General features: G+C 47.4%; 1 protein-coding gene across 2 annotated transcripts in view; it reads left to right on the top strand.

Annotated features, from left to right (window-relative positions):
• HYOU1 (hypoxia up-regulated 1) overlaps positions 1-10,906 on the top strand; it is a 16,003-nt gene extending 5,097 nt beyond the window's left edge. For both annotated transcript variants that reach the window (XM_027835548.1, XM_027835547.1), the window contains exons 14-26: positions 456-594; positions 843-903; positions 1,045-1,124; positions 4,136-4,321; positions 4,418-4,590; positions 4,689-4,776; positions 4,875-4,997; positions 5,182-5,315; positions 5,618-5,702; positions 8,567-8,807; positions 8,918-8,983; positions 9,067-9,117; positions 9,248-10,906. In XM_027835548.1, the coding sequence (XP_027691349.1) occupies positions 456-594; positions 843-903; positions 1,045-1,124; positions 4,136-4,321; positions 4,418-4,590; positions 4,689-4,776; positions 4,875-4,997; positions 5,182-5,315; positions 5,618-5,702; positions 8,567-8,807; positions 8,918-8,983; positions 9,067-9,117; positions 9,248-9,315 (1,495 nt within the window). In that variant the 3' untranslated portion in view covers positions 9,316-10,906. The remainder of the gene's footprint in view (positions 1-455; positions 595-842; positions 904-1,044; positions 1,125-4,135; positions 4,322-4,417; positions 4,591-4,688; positions 4,777-4,874; positions 4,998-5,181; positions 5,316-5,617; positions 5,703-8,566; positions 8,808-8,917; positions 8,984-9,066; positions 9,118-9,247) is intronic.
• The last annotated feature ends 5,264 nt before the right edge of the window (positions 10,907-16,170 follow it).

The following is a 16,170-nucleotide window of genomic DNA, read 5'->3' on the forward strand; positions in this document are numbered from 1 at the left end:
ATAGTATTCCATCACATTCATACACCACAACTTGCTCAGCCATTCCCCAATTGATGGGCAAGATGATGTTCCTTTTAATAGGGGAATGTTTTGAGTTTCTCGGTTTAAATGTATTTCAAACTGTTTAGTGTGTCTCTTTAGAAAATACTTTTAAGTTGATGCTCTGAAAGAAGGGAATTGAGTGTGAGGCAGGCCTCGGCATGCAGAAAGTGATAGGGGAAGCAAGAAGTCATATAGACCATAAAACCAAAATAATAAATCTTTAGAGTTGAAAGGGGCCTTAGAAAGTCTCTAATCCATCCTCCTAGTCTAAACAGCAAGCCTCTTGGAAGTCCTACACTGCAGACACCCTGGGGTGAGGGTGGGGGGTGGGGGGGATTTGTCTTGGGCCACTTTGGAGCTAAAGGTATAGCGTGATCTCCTGGTAACTCCCACCTCCTTCTCCCCTTCCTCAGGGTGTTTGGCTCTCTGAACCTGACCACAGTGAAACTGAAAGGAGTCGGGGAAAGCTTTAAGAAGTATCCTGACTATGAGTCCAAGGGTATCAAGGCCCACTTCAACCTGGATGAGAGTGGCGTCCTGAGCCTGGATCGGGTAAGGGGTTAGCTTTTGATGGAGAAAAGGGGGGAAACCAACACACATTCAACCCCTGGCCAGCTCTTTGGTAGATAAAGCCCTGTCCTGGGCACTGGAAAGGGTATTAGGACACCACAAAATGCCCAACTACATAGGGAGATAATACATAACTAAGGAAAAAACCCACAAAGGGCCCAATACAAATGAAAATCTGACCTGTATGGGGTTTCCCCAGAAACCCCATACAGTCCCGGTGGTGTTTCTAGGTGGAGTCTGTATTTGAGACAACAGTGGAGGACCGGCCTGAAGAGGAGTCCACTCTTACCAGTAAGGAAGGAGCCAGACTGGGGCCTTGGTTTTGAGGGTTCGTGTTGGTGGGCACGGGTCTGGGGAAACAGCTGGTGGGTTACAAGTGGAAAGGGTAGTCCTGCCTTGCAGTCCTCTGATCCTGCACCCTGTTGCCCCTAGAACTCGGCAACACCATTTCCAGCCTTTTTGGAGGCGGCTCCACCCCAGAGGCCAAGGAGAATGGGACAGACGCTGTGCAGGTGAGCCTGGGACTCCGCCTTCTCCTATAAACTCCCAGCCATAGTGATCCTTGAGCTGGTTCAATTGAGCAAATGTTTTTGTTTTTTGTTTTTTGAATAAGCAAAAAGCTTTCTTTATTCCATTGGAGGAGAGAAACTAGACACATGTGCCCAGGTCTCCTGTGGGAGAAGACCAGTTTTAGTGAAGCCAAACCTTGATACATATAGCAGTGGCTAGGTAGTGAGCAGTAGCCATGACAGTGAGGGATAAGAGCAACAGTGAGATAAGTTTGATGCATAGCAGGGCTTCATGACCAGAACATGGTTCCTCCAGGTGTTTGTCCAAACTCAGGGACCACCTGGGGCTGGGACAAAACAATTCTGGGATTTTGCGGTGGCAGAGTTCATCCAGAGGGTGACAGCAAAGGACTGTTGTTATGCCAAGCTCAGGGCACAGCTTGCCTGCTGGGCCTTAGCTTTAGAAAACGGGATGTCTTCTACTGGTCCTTTTCTTCCATAAATCACCGTCCAGGGTGACCCAGCATTGTCGGCCTGCCCGCTCCAGTCCCCTGCCGGGCTTCTCCTCCATAAAGTGGCTCGAGCGCCTCCCGGCAGCCACCCATCAATCCTTGACGTGGGCTCCACGCCTCCCGTGCCAGTGTTAAATGTTAACTAAGTACACTGCAGAGAGGACTCCCGCACAGGCCTTGGCACAGAGTAGGCACTGACCACTAAGCCCTAAGAGTCCAATAGGGATGTTACACAGGCACAGAGACCATTCCTGAGTTCTTTTGGTGGTGTGGTGGATGGAGGCCTAGACTTAAGGACTCCAGGCATCCTCAGGAAGGATCAAAAGTGGAGCAGTGGATTTACTCCTGATCTGTGTGTTTGGTGAAGTGTGGTGACCAGCCCATACGTGCCACTGACTTCAGTCTTACTTTGTGTCTACTTAGTATTAGGAGCGTACATGTTTGTTCTAATAGAAAACCAGAGGCTGGCTTGTTTTTTTCTGCATCCCCAATGCCTCATACAGTGTCTGGCCTCTAGTCGTCGCTTTGTAAATAATCCTGACAGAGGGGAAGGCACTGTGAAAGCCTTGGCCTGGGAGCCAGAAAGCTGATTCAGGTTCTGGTCTGCCTTTCACTTTTTGGATGGCTTTAGGCCAGTCACATTCACTCTCACAGCCTTGGTTTTACCATTTGCAAAACAAGGGTGTTGGGGGCAGCTAAGTGGCTCAGTGGGTAGAGCACCAGCCCTGGTCAGGAGGACTTGAGTTCAAGTCTGGCCTCAGACACTTGACACTAGCTGTGTGACCCTGGGCAAGTCACTCAACCCCGATTGCCTCACCAAAAAAAAAAAAGCAAGAGTGTTTGAGTAGCTAATCTCTGAATGGTCTTTTTTCACCTCCACTCTTCAGTGATTAAGTGAATGCCAAGGATTTGGAAGGCTTTTTTATATTTAACTTTTTTTTTTTTAAAGGCAATTGGGATTAAGTGACTTGCCCAGGATCACACAGCTAGTAAGTGTCAAGTGTTTGGTCTGAGATCAGATTTGAACTTAGGTCCTTCTGACTTAAGGGTACTGCGCCACCTAGCTGCCCCCCACTGAAGGCTTTTGAGCAGAAATGTGATATGGCCAGATGTGTACACAAGAAAGTGGATGAAAGTGGGGTTGGGGATTTGAGGAAGACCTGTTTGAAAGTTATCATAGTCGTAGGTAATGAGATCCTGAACTAGGGTGACTGTTGTGGGTAGAGAGGAAGGGATGCAAATATGAGAGATTGCAAAGAAGACAGGATCAACAGTACCTGGTAGCTAACTTCTTTCTCCGTATAATTTCAAAGCCAAGTACAACCTCAAGGTTTCAGTTGTGGGAGATAGTTGTTTTTTTTTAAATACAAGGATGAACTTTATTTCAGTTAGGGTTTCCAGCCATGGAAGGGACAGCCTTGAGATAGAGACCCTCATTGTTGGAATTGTTTATGCAGGGGTTTCATTGACTGTTTTGTTGGAGATACCCAGGAAGGAGTTGAATTAGATTAGTTGTGTCCAGTTAGAACTTTGTGTTTATTTTAAGGTTATGCTCCTCATCCGTTTGTATCTCTAGGATATAAATCTTTCTAAACTGTTTGCCTTCACAAAGACCTGTTAATTCGATTAAATATTGATTAGGACATGGGACTCTGTGCTATGCCGTGGGAGTTCTGGAAGTAACCCAGTGAAGCCAGCTGGCTTGATGTATCTCTGGACTGCTAAGGCAGCCCCCAGTTCTTTGAGTGCCGACTGATCTCAGCTCGTGGAGTTTCTTAGCATCCTGGGATGTGGTTGGCGTGTCTGAGGCTGGATTTGAACTCAAGTCCTCCTGACTTAAGGGCTGGTGCTCTATCCACTGTGCGACGTAGCTGCCCCAACAAATAGATTCTTATGAGCCCTCATTGGGCATGCCTTATATCTGGCCAGGGACCTGCCATTCTGATATTTTTAACCCATCTTTCCCTCTTATATCTTTATTTTATTTTATCTTATCTCTGTTACTTAGCTCAAGTGTTCTTGAAAGAGTGGTTTGGGAATAAAGTGCAAATTTAGGGTGGGTGAGGGAATGGAAAGGTAGGATAGGTTGTTAAGAGGGGAATTTCCCGTTTCACAGTTTTGCAATGGTGTTCTGTGACACAACTGGGTGTGTGTGTGGTGTGGTGTGGTGCGGTGCAGATAAAGAGGGCTGTCTTGTTGATCAGGGTAGAGAGTTCTGTGCTCCTTTTGTTGGAGGGGATCAAAGGCTGAATTTCCCAGGGGACTGTGCAGGCGATGGAGTGGAGAGGAAGGCTGTAAGCCAGGGGCTAAGCCCGCTACCAAAGCTTCCTTCTCCTTAGAGTCAGCATCAGTAATAACCCCAGTCATTCTTGGGGTCTTGTTGGCTGCCTTTGTGTTTCTGCATCTTGGCTGTCGGGTGACCTAAGCTGTGAACTCAGAGTCCGTGAGCAGGCCCAGCCGGTGGTCTCTGGGATGGTGTATCTCTCTTCCCACACTCTTTAGGAAGAAGAGGAGACTCCAGCTGAGGGGGACAAGGAGGAGCCTGGGGAGCAGGCAGAACCCCAAGAGGAAGCCAAGGCCTCAGGCCAAGGGAGCACTCAGCCCCCAACCCCCGAACCGGTCGATGGCGAGGCCCCCAAGGGAGAGTCAGTCCCAGAGAAGGGCAATGCAGAAAAACCTGAGGCCCAGGTAAGCTTGAAGGGGAGCATTCCCAAGAGGCCTAGAGAGCAGGGAGGATCAGTCCTGGCTGCTTGGGTGTGAACCATGGCACCTTCCAATTCCCAGGAACCAAGTGACCAAGGGGAGCCAGGGCCGGAGGGCAAAGCTCAGGCTCCTGAGGAGGAAAAGAAGCCAAAGATGTCCCGAAAGCAGAAGATGGTCGAGGAAATTGGAGTTGAGCTCTCTGTGCTTGACCTTCCTGACCTCCCAGAGGACGAGCTGGCACGTTCTGTGCACAAGTGAGTCTCAGCAGGGGGTGCGTGGGTAGCAGAGCAGCCATCTGACTGCATCTTCCTGGAGCTGATGCATGCCTTTTTGACCCCCATCCCCACCCCAGACTTCAGGAGCTGACCCTTCGAGACTTGGAAAAACAAGAAAGGGAGAAGTCGGCCAACAGTCTGGAGGCCTTCATCTTTGAAACCCAGGTCAGTGGTGTGGAAGAGGGTAAGTGAGGCGTCCTGCAGGGATGGGGGGGTGGTCTTCTCAGCTCCACTTTCAGCAAAGGTGTCCTCTGTGTCCCCAGGACAAGCTCTACCAGCCAGAGTACCAGGAGGTATCCACTGAGGAAGAACGAGAGGAGATCTCTGGGAAGCTAAGCTTGGCCTCTACCTGGCTGGAGGATGAAGGCTATGGTGCCAGCACCAAGGTGAGGAGCACAGGGGTCCAAGAAGATGTCTGATCCCCTCCACCACCCCCACCCTCTCCCCATAAAATAATAGAGTTGCTAAGGGTGGGGCAGGGGCCGTGATTCTCAGGTTTGTAGGGGGATATACTCAGAAAAGTGGAGGCCGGGACCTCCAGGGCCATTGTTTCCTGCCGCCATCCATCAGGAATTGAAAGAGAAGCTGGCTGAGCTGAAGAAGCTATGTCGGGGGCTTTTTTTCCGTGTGGAAGAGCGAAAGAAGTGGCCTGAGCGGCTGGCAGCCCTGGACAGCCTCCTCAACCATTCCAACATATTCCTCAGGTAAGCAGCTGAGGGCCCCACATCCCTTGTATCTGCCCCGTCCTTTCCTGCCTTCCTCTCCATCTCTGACCGTCCTGACTCCCAGCATTCACAAAGCATCAGAGATCCTTCCATCTCAGGCCAGTATTTTATAGAAGGGACTGATCCATGGCCAGGATTCGAGTGGCTCCCCTGATTGTCCATCTTACATTCTTTGTGTTCCACTCTCATCCTCTCAGATGTTTTCTACTCAGATCTTTTACTCTTTCTACTCCTTCCTAGCCCTCTATTTATGAGCTGACGAGCTCTTGTTTGATTTCTAGGGGTGCCCGGCTAATCCCAGAGATGGACCAGATTTTCACAGAAGTGGAGCTAAGCACACTGGAGAAAGTGATCAATGAGACAGGGGTAATTAATCCAGGTGTACTGCCCACCAAGCATGGGCATGGCGCAAGGCTGGCTGCGTCAGGGGAGGTCAGGACTCAGCAACGAGGTTTGGTAGAGACAGGGCTGGAGCTGGGGTCAGAGACTTGAGGTCAAAGCTTGTCTCTAGCATTGCCTGGCTGTGTGGCCCTGGCCAAGTCACTTCACTGCTCTTCTCTCTCAGTTCCCTTATCTGTAAAATGTGGAGAATAATACCTCCCTCACAGGGAAGGATCGAATGTTGTAACCCAGGCAGGTCTTGAGTCCCAAGTCTTCCTGATTCCCAGGCTGGCCCTCTTGCATTGTGAAAAGTATTGGGAGTCTTTTATCTATACAGAGACAAGAAAGACCAGATCTCTGCTTTCATAAGTTAATGCTCTAGGAGAGGAGTCCCCCACAAAGCTAAAATACAAAAACAGGACGTAGCTGGTGAGTGCGGTTGGAGGGCTGTGGAAAGAAATGTTTTTCTTAACTAAGAGGATGGAAAGATGCTTCATGGAGGAGGTGGGATTTGAAAGACAGGTGAGGTCTCGGTGTGGAAGAGGGCATCTCTGGAGTAGGGAATAGTATGAGTAAAGAGTTAGAAACATGAAAGTACAAGACATCCAAATAGTCCAATATGGTGAGAACTTTGAGCACACACAAGGCAATAGATTGTGAGGGCATTGAATGCCTGGATAACAAGTATAACCTTTCATTCAGTAAGTAATAGGGAGCCAGTGAGAGATTTTGAGCAGAGAAGTGATATGATTGGTTCCTCTGCCTAAGGAAGATTAATCTGGCATCCCTGTGAAGGATGGATTGGAGGTGGGGAAGTGAAGGTGGGGACAGAGTAGGAGGCTGCCACAGCCATCCAGGGAAGGTATAATGTGGCCCTGTGTTCCTAGAGTGATGGCCGTGAGAAAAAAGAGGAAGGGATAATAAATGTGAAACAATGTGGAATAGAATGGGAAGGAACTGGGAACAGGTTGGCCATGGGAAGTGAGGGGTGGCGGGGAATCGGTGAGGATGCTGAGCTCTGGGCATGCAGGCCTGGAACAAAGGCTGGTGATTGGAAACCTGGGAGCAAATGAGAGAGGCAGGAGAGCAGCAGTCCCCACTGAGGGTCCTGAGAGGACTGGAGGGATCCGAGAGAAATGCAAGACATTATGCCGTCCTCAAGGCTGTCTGGATAGGGAAACAAGACTAGCTTATCTTGATAAAGAACAGTCCTTCCCAAAACCAGTGAACCATTTAATAAAGTATGTTATTAAATGCTTAAAGCACTGACAGGATAAACATCAGGAAATTTCAGTGACTTAGGTGCAAGGGGTGGATCCCAGAGTCTGCAGGCTGGAAGGGACCATGGAGGTCATCTAGCTTTCCCCTGAAGCCCTTCACTGATGGGGGCTTGAGGTTTGGGGGCAGCTAGCCCCGTTTTTGGACATCTTTTCCTTTTTAATTTGAGCCAAAATCTACTCTGTAACTCCTCCCTGGTTCTTCAGCCAAATGGAACATGTCTGATCTGAGCCCTTCAGATAATTAAAGATCCACCATCATTTGTCCCCCCACCCCGCAAGCCAACTCAGCTTCTCCAAAGCCAGCTTTCTCCCAGCCTTCGTTTCCTCATTTGTAAAGTAAATAGGTTGGATCAGATCTGTCTCTAAATGAGCAGGGTCCTCCCCATTTCCTTTGGCTGACTCTTGGGTAATGTGGATTCAGATCCCCTCAGCCTCCTGGTTTGTCGGCATCCCTTCTAAACTGTGCCTAGAGCTGACTGCTACGCTCAGACAGGGCCTGATGAGGACAGCGGGCGTACAGTCTCTTAATCAAGGCATTATCTCTCTTGGTGCTGTCTGAAGATAACATTAGGTTGTTTGTTTTTTTGGTTTGTTTCTGTTTTTTGTTTTGGTTTTTTTTTTTGCCTCTGTCCAGTAGAATTTGTGGTCACTCAACAAGGGAGTTTGTGCCCTGATGCCTTTGGGTCTTTTTTCCACACAAGCTGCTCTAATCATACCTTCCCCACCCTGTATTTGTACAATGGATTGTTCAAATCCAAATGCCGAGGTTTAAAGGTTAGCATCATGCCGTTTCATGTTGAGATTTGCCACTTACAGGAAGCTGTTACAGACAAGTGGTTCAATAGAGATCATGAGCCACAAGATGGTCGGGCAGGATGAGGATGGACAGAGAGGCAGCTGCATGTGGGAGGCCTCTCAGGACAGCGATGGGCTGGAGCACCAGGGGTTATGGGGGGCTGAGAAGTGAGGAGGAGGGGAAGAAGTGGAGGCAGTGAGAGCAGACTCAATGATTGATGAGACTTAGAGGGGAAAAGTGGAAGGATAAGGAAAGGGAGGTGTTCTGGAAGGTGGATTTTTTTGAGTTTTCCTCTTGTTGGAGCTGGAGAGAACAGCAGCATGCAGTCGATCAGCAGGCACCTGTTAAAGATTTATGCAGGGATATGATAGGGAAGTTCTCTTTATTTCAACAAGCACATAAGAATCTGCTCTGTGCTGGTATTTTACTGGGTACTGGAGATGTTAATATAAAATCAATAAGAGTTTATATTCTCCAGGATGAGAAAAAAATGTTATAAAAAATTAACCTAGCCAATACTAAGAGAGAAAGGCAGCATGGCTTAGCCAACAGAGGGCTGGTTCTCAGAGTCCAGAAGACCTGGGTTCAAGACTTGTCTTTGACACATAGGATTCTGTGACCCTGGGCAAGGTCACTTAGCCTCTTAGTACCTGTGACAGTGATATGGGCCCACACTCAAAGATCCAGCCACACTGTCGGAGATCAGTGCCTAGGTAGGCCTCCACCCTCGGCACCAGGCTGTCTGCTGACAGGGCCCTGTCTTCAATCCCCAGGCCTGGAAGAATGCCACCCTGGCAGAACAAGCCAAACTGCCTGCCACCGAGAAGCCGGTTTTGCTGTCTAAGGACATCGAGGCGAAGATGTTGGCTTTGGACCGTGAGGTTCAGTACCTGCTCAATAAGGCCAAGTTCACCAAGCCCCGGCCTCGGCCCCGGGACCAGAACAAGACCCAGACTGACCCTACACAAAATCAAAATGCCAGTGCCCAGGAGGAGAAGGTCATTCCACCTCTGGGTGAGAGATGCCCGACCATACCCTGTGATCCTTGGGGGTGGGGGGAAGGCGTGTGACCTCTCCTGGAGCCACCTTCCCTCTCATTTCTTGCCCTTCCCTATGACCCCCAGATGAAGATGTGGAGCCCATCCTAGAGCCACCTACTGCTGAGGAGAAGGCAAAGATTCCCGACTTAGGTGAGCGGGTCAGGGAAACAGCCTAGAGCTTGCCTCTCCCATCCCCTCTGAGCTGGTGCTGACCCTTTCTCTTCCCACTGTAGGGCTTGATCTAGGGGACACTGAGCCTTTGGAATTGAGTGGACCAGGGGCAGGTGAGCCTTGAGCTGAGGACACGTCTCAGTGGGTGGAAAGATAGAGGTCTCTAGGGAAGCAGATCTCTATCAGAAGAGACAATGTCCTTGTGCCCCTTCCTCATTTGCTCTTTCCTTCTTTCCTCCATAGATTCAGAGCAGAAGGAGCAGCCACCACCACCACGGCCACAGGAGACCCGGTCAAATGATGAGCTATAGCTACCCCCTCCCCTGTCATCCCCTTCCTCCCAACCACCTCTATTTATTGTCCATTGGGGGGAAGGGGGTGGGTCTTCCCCCAGGGGTCCCTGAGGGGGGAGAATGAAGAAGCAGCCCCCCCAGCTCCTTTTTTCTTCTGGTGGGAAACATTAGGGGTTAAATTAGAGCTGCGACCTCTTTCCCAGGCCCTGGCAATGCAACATCGTGAATGTTTCAAAATCACCCCAAGTTCTCTTGTTATGCTGGTAGTTGGGTAGGGACTAGCATGTGAACAGGCAGCTGAGATGGGCTGGGTGCAAGGGTGCATCAGGAAAGGGAGGGACTCCTGTTTGTATCCTTGGAAATAAAGGTCTGCCTGTGGGAGAGGTGAGGAACAGTGGGGAGGGCTCCAGGAGAGATGGGATGTTGGCCTGGGGGTGTCTGATCTTCCCCTCTGGATCTCCCCACCCTCCCTGTTCCCTACTTTCTCTCCAAATCTCCATGGCCACTAAACAAAATGCTGTCCCATGTGCACTTACTTGCAGGGAGGGGAGGGAGGGAGACTAAAGAAGCCAGTGTCCTCTTGGTCACTAAGTTGGGTATCTGGCTTCCTATCCATACCCTGTCTTCTCCTTCCTTCCCCCCCACCCCCCACCACCCATGTTCTTTCTCCTAAAAGAGCCAGCCCAGTTGCATTTGTTCCCAGGTGTCACTAGATCAGGGCTCTGCTCTCTTGCCCATGGCCTCAGTTCATATTGGAGCAGGGGTTTAGGAGGTGAGGCATAAATTGACCCATATACACCCTAGGACATCCCCCATAGCTGAGGCAGGGAAGCAGGGATGGGTGAGTTAGAAATCCAGAAGTTCTGTTTTGGAGGAATGAGGTGGACTGATCTTATTCACTGTGGGCATAGATATAGGTAGGAAAACCAAGTTTGGGTTGTGGGTGGGTAGGTAGGGATGATACTGACTAAGGAGGGTAGGTACGGGCTGACAGCTCCCAGCCCGCACTGTTGAGATCTCTCTGGTTCTGTCCCCCATATGTCCTAGTTATTGATCTCCCCTTCAGCCACTGTCTCCCAGGCACAGCCTCCCCCCTGGGCAGACCAAAATGTGCTTTCTACTGTGAGCCCCAGCCCTCTGGGTGGGGGGGAAGACCATGGCAAGACTGCCAAATGCCTTTTGGTTCCTCCAGAATGCCAGGGAAGCCATGAGGTGGAAGTAGGGGTGGTGGGTATTAAGTCAGTTCCTGAAGGGTGAAGGTTTTTAGCCTTTGCTGTAGATCCAGGAGTGGAATCCCTTCCCTATGGATGAGCTTTGCCCTGGGGGAACCCAACTGCAGTGTTCTACACCAGGGGCTAAGGAACATTACTCCAGCTGGAGGGAAGCCATGTTGTGTCTGTGTCTCTATTTCTTTTCTTTTTCTTTTTTTCTTTTCTTTTGCCACATTGGCAGAAACAGGGACCTCTAGTGGTCTTGCCTCCCCTCCCCTCCTGTGCATTTGGGTTCTTTGACTAGGAGTTGAGGCTGGTTAGACAGTTTTGAGTCAAATTGTACTTTGAGACATTGTTAATTGAGAAATGGTTTCAATAAAATATTTGCTTTTCTACAACCTGTCTCTAAGTGTCAGTTTTCTTTCCTTTAATCCTCGCTCAGACCCTGAAAAATAGGTAAGGGAAAGAACTGAGCCCTATAGAAAGGAAGACAGAAATCTAGTGCAACTTGTAGACTTTGTAGTTGAGAGATGTGGGAATCACTCCCTTGGCACCACCACCACCCCTAAGTTGGCTTTATAAGGAATATGACGTATGTAGATAAAAAGCCCTTTTGTTGGAGGAAAATAAATGTTGGAGAGGCTTTGGGAAAACAGGTACATTAGCGTACTGTTGATGGAGCTTTGAATTGGTAAACTAATGTAAAGGCTACAACCATTTGGAGCTTTGCCCACAACAACGCACACATCCTTTGACCTAGCTATACTAACCACCACCCATCCTATACTACAAAAGAAAAGAAAAGTACCTGCATGGTGTACAAAATACAGGAATTCTTTTTGTGGTAGCGCAAAATTAGAAAGTAAAGGGAGGGAGATCATCTTGGCAATGGCTAAACAAATTGTGCATGGATATAATAGGGTATTCTGTCATAAGAAAGGACAAAAAGGACAGTCTTAGAGGAAACTGGGATGAACTCTGAACTGATGGCAGAGGGAAGTGAGAAGCAGAACAAGCTATACACTAATAACATTATGGAGACACTTGGAAAGACTGAAGCCTCTGATCAATGCAATGATAAAGCATGAGTCCAAGAGAATGAAGTCAGGAAGAAGGCCCCTCCTCTGCCTGAGAGGAATTACAAATGCAGAGAAGACATTTTGTACTTGGCTAAAGTGGGACTATAAATCTATATTTTGAGAGCCTTATTTTTCATGGTGGTTTTTTTTTTTTTGCTGGGGGGATCGGAGGGGTAATAGGAAGGACATTGATAAAAGAAAAAAAAAATAGACAATCCCTTTTGTCCCAAAAGAAAACACGGAGAGAAACTTGAAAGTTCTTCTCACTTTCTTAAAGACACTGTGGCAACAGTAGCACCCTTTCTCTGACCTGGGTTACCCAGTTTTGTTGGAAGGAGGGGAGAATCTCTGGTACTCTTTCATTCTCACTCCCCCACCCTTAATTCAGGCCCATCACTTACTCATCTGGGTCATTATTGCAGCTTTATATCAGTCAATGAGCATTTTAAGCACCTGTACTGGGCATAGGAAGACCAAATTAAAAAAAAACAAACGAAAAACAAAACTGCCTTCCTTCAAGTTTACATCAACCTTCTCTCCCTTACTCTAATTTGTTTTAACTCAGAAGCACCTACTATGTGCCAGGCCCTGAGGAAACACAAAATGAAACAATCCCTGCCTTTCAGAAGCTCACCTCAACTAAAGTACACCACAGGGAGAAAGCCAAGGAACCCAGAGTCCATCTCTGTGAGCAAACACTAAAGAAAAGAAATAGCAGCCAAAGTCAATTAGTGTTCAGTACTTACTGATGGAGTGATGGGACCTGGCCCCTGAATTTTCTTATTTCTTTTTTTTTTTTTTTTTTTACAGCCAAAGACAAGGTTTATTAGGACATCAATTGGCAGTGGGCAAGATTTTAGGATTCCACTATATTGACCAGACTCTTAAGGAATCTAAGCATTTGTGTGACTAATGCAAGCAGGCCAGATTTTAAGAATCTGAACACCTTAATGGAGGCCAGATGGATCTTATATATAGAAAGGCTGTGGGAGGGATCTAGGAGTGACCAGGTAATCTGGAGTGACTGAAGGAGGGGTCTGGGAGAAGGAGTATCTTGATGGGAGTAAACAGCAGGGTGGGGTGACTGGGGGAGGAGTCTGGGGAGGATCTTGATGGGAGTGACTGAGAGGTAGAATGGGGTCTCGATAGGATCAAGGCTGGGAAGTGGCTGGGGGTCATCAGGAGATATCAGGCAATAGAGGGCTGGGTTAGGTTAAGGGTAACAGAGAATTGGGAGATTGGGTGTAGGCAATAACGAAAGGCCAGTTGGTAAGATTATAGCCTCAGATGTGAACGCTAGAGACTTCTTTGACCAAGTGGGAGAGTTCAAGGAGACTCTCAGGTGGGATTTTCTAGGATCCTTAGACAAATGGGCTTGGGCCTGCCCTATCATTCCCTCCTCAAACAAATGGGACCCAAATTCTTTTGGGGTGAGGGGCGAAGGTCTCAGCTTCTGAAACTGCTTCCTGCTGGCAAGGGGTGTAGAGCTGTCCCTGCCTCTCTGGGTCCCATTCAAGGTGGACCCTGAATTTTCCCACACATCTCAGTAGCCCAGAACATTGGCTGCTCAACCAAGGCATCTGCCCATCCCAACCCACCTAGATACTCAACAGTCCTTTCACTGTGGCTTTCAACCCACCCCAGACTATTTAACTCCTTTTCCTGTTGCTCCTGGGCCACCCCAGGCTATTTACCACTCCTTAATCCCATCCAGAACTTCTCATGTATCCATCTCACTCATCAAAGCACAGAGTCATTAAAAATCTAGGCCTCACTATTGGCCTTACAATAAACCCTGATACTTTGACTGAAAGAAGACTTGAGTGCTTGAATTCTTTCCAAGCAGACTTGCCCTGAACCTTTACATTTTGGGGTCCCCAGCAACCCCAAATTGCATCACTTGCTATGTGCCAAGCACTGTGCTAAGTGCTGAGGATACAAAGGCAAAATCACTGATCCTGACCTCAAGGAGCCCTTGTTATAACGGGGGAGACAACATGTAAATAATTATGTATATACAAGACATACCCACAGTACATAGAAGGTAATTTCAGAGCACAAGGCACTGGGGCAGGGGCTGGGAATGGGTTTGGGAAGGATCTGTAGAATATAGGATTAGAGCTGAGTCTTGGAGGAAGCCAGGGACACTATGGGGTGAAGGGGCAGAATTTTTCAAGCATGGGGGACAGCTAGGACAAAGCCTTGGATATAGTGTCCTATGTAAAGAATAGCAAGTGGGCCAGTGAATCTGGATCATAGAATTTGTGGATAGAAGGTAAGAGAACTGAAAAGGCAGGAAAGGGCCAGGTTGTGAAGGGCCTTAATATTCAAATGGAGAATTGTATATTTGGTCTTGGAGGTAACAGAAAGGCACCGGAATGTATTAAGTAATAGAGTGAGATGGTCAGATCTATGCTTTAGAAAAATCACTTTGGCAGTTGAGTAAAGAATGAACTGGATTGGGAAGTAGCTTCTGGAAAGTCAATTAAGAAGGCAGTTACAGATGTCCAGGCAAGAGGTGATAAAAAGAAGCAAACTCAGGTGGTGTATGTGTGTTTGGAGACAAGGGCATGTATAAGATGTGAAATGACAAGATTTGGCAGCAGGTTGGGTATAAGAATGAGATAGAGTGAGGAGTCAAGGATGGCATGAAAGAACCTAGTGACGGGGGTGATGGTGGTATCTTGGACAGTTTAAAAAGAAAAAACTTTGGAAGAAGAGATTTGTTGAATTTGTGATGCCTTACAAGACATTAGACATGTTGAATTTGAGATGCCTTACAAGACATTAGGTTCAAGATGTCTAAAGGCAGTTTTGCCAAGTATATCACTGGTTTAAACATGTAAACTTATTTATAAAACTCCACGTAAGAAGACGGCAGAAGACTGCGAGCCAATGTGACTGGCAGTTTTTTGTTTTGTTCTGTTTTTGCTCTCGTTTTCACAAAATGATTAAAAGAAAAATGATGAAAGAAAAAAACAAGTCATAGAAAGTTTGACATGATAATAATATCCAACTAAGACCATCCCAAGAGTATTTATAGAAGAAACTAAGCATAAAACATACAGAAACATGGGGAGTGGAAGAGGCTTGCCAGCATTTCTGCAGCAATCGAATCTTGTCCATGACATCGGAATCACCACTTTTGGACTTGTAACCTGATACGATTTTTAAGAAGATGAAATTAAGAGTCAGCAACAGGACCAAACCATACACACCTAGAAGATACCCATTTTGGAGTCAATGCAATTTTGGAAGTAATGAAACATCTATTTTCAAGATATTTTGGAGAAAATACCAAACATCTGAAAAAAACTCATGAGCTCACCTTTGTCCCCAAACCCACTTCTCCTCTGAGCTTCCCAACTACTGTGGAGGGTACCACCACCCCTCTAGTCACCCAGGTTCACAACTTGGGCATCATCTTCTCTCTCCTCATCATCACTCTCCTTACCCCATGTATCCAATCAGTTCCCAAACCTTTTCATTTCTATTTCTACATCTCCTGCATACCTCCCTCCTCCATGCTCACACAGCCATCACCCTGGAGCATCTCCAATGGTCCTGATCCATATCTTGCCACTGGACCCAGTTGGCTGCGACGAGAGAGTGAGATTGGTGACTGTGCACAGCCCTGCCTCATTTAAATCCAATTCACTTGCAAGTCGCGGCATCACCTTCCTGATGCCATTGTCCTCTTTGAGAAGGAAGGACAAACAACAACCATCACCCTAGTGTAGGCCCAAATTACCTCTGGTCCAAAACATTACAATAACCCCCTATTTGTTCTCCCTACCCCAAGCCTCTCTGGACTGCAATCTGTTCTCTACACATTTGCCAAAAGTGATTTTTCTAAAGCCTAGGTGTGACCTAATACCATTGTGATCAAATATAACTCCTCTGGTATTTATCTTCATGACCTGACTCCCTTCTTTCTACTGTTACATCTTCTTCTACATTACTTCTCCCTGCAAGTTCTCTGCATCCTGTTCCTCATACAATACACTCCATTTCTGGTCTCCAAGTCTTTGCACTGACTGTCTCTCATGCCTGCAGCTTTCTCTTTCCTCATTTCTGTCTCTTGGAATCCCTGATTTCCTTCAAAACTCAGCATCACCTTCTTCTACATGAAGTTTTCCTTGGTTCCACCAGGTGCTAGTGCCTTCCCTCCCCAAACTATCTTGTATTCATTTTATACATACTATGTATAAGTTTATTTATGTACATTTTGGCTCTTGTGTTAAAATTTAAGCTCCTTGAGGGCAGGGACTATTTCATTTTTGTCTTTGTATCTCTAGTGCTTAGTACAGTCCCTGGCAGTGAGGTGGCACCGTGGATAGAATGCTGGATCTGTAGTCAGGAAGACCTAAGTTCAAATTTGACCTCAGACACTTAATAGCTGTGTGACCCTGGGCAAGTCGCTTAACCTTGAAAAGTCTCAGTTTTCTCATCTGTAAAATGAGGAAAATAATAGCATCCACTTCTCTCAGGGTTGTTGCAAGGATCAAATAAGATAAGATAAGTAAAGCATTTTGCAAACCTTAAACCTATATGTAAATGCTAGCTATTATTATTAGATTTCA

Source organism: Vombatus ursinus, unplaced genomic scaffold (genome assembly GCF_900497805.2).
Source record: "Vombatus ursinus unplaced genomic scaffold, bare-nosed wombat genome assembly UNPS02014816.1, whole genome shotgun sequence".
NCBI classification, from domain to species: Eukaryota; Metazoa; Chordata; class Mammalia; order Diprotodontia; family Vombatidae; genus Vombatus; species Vombatus ursinus.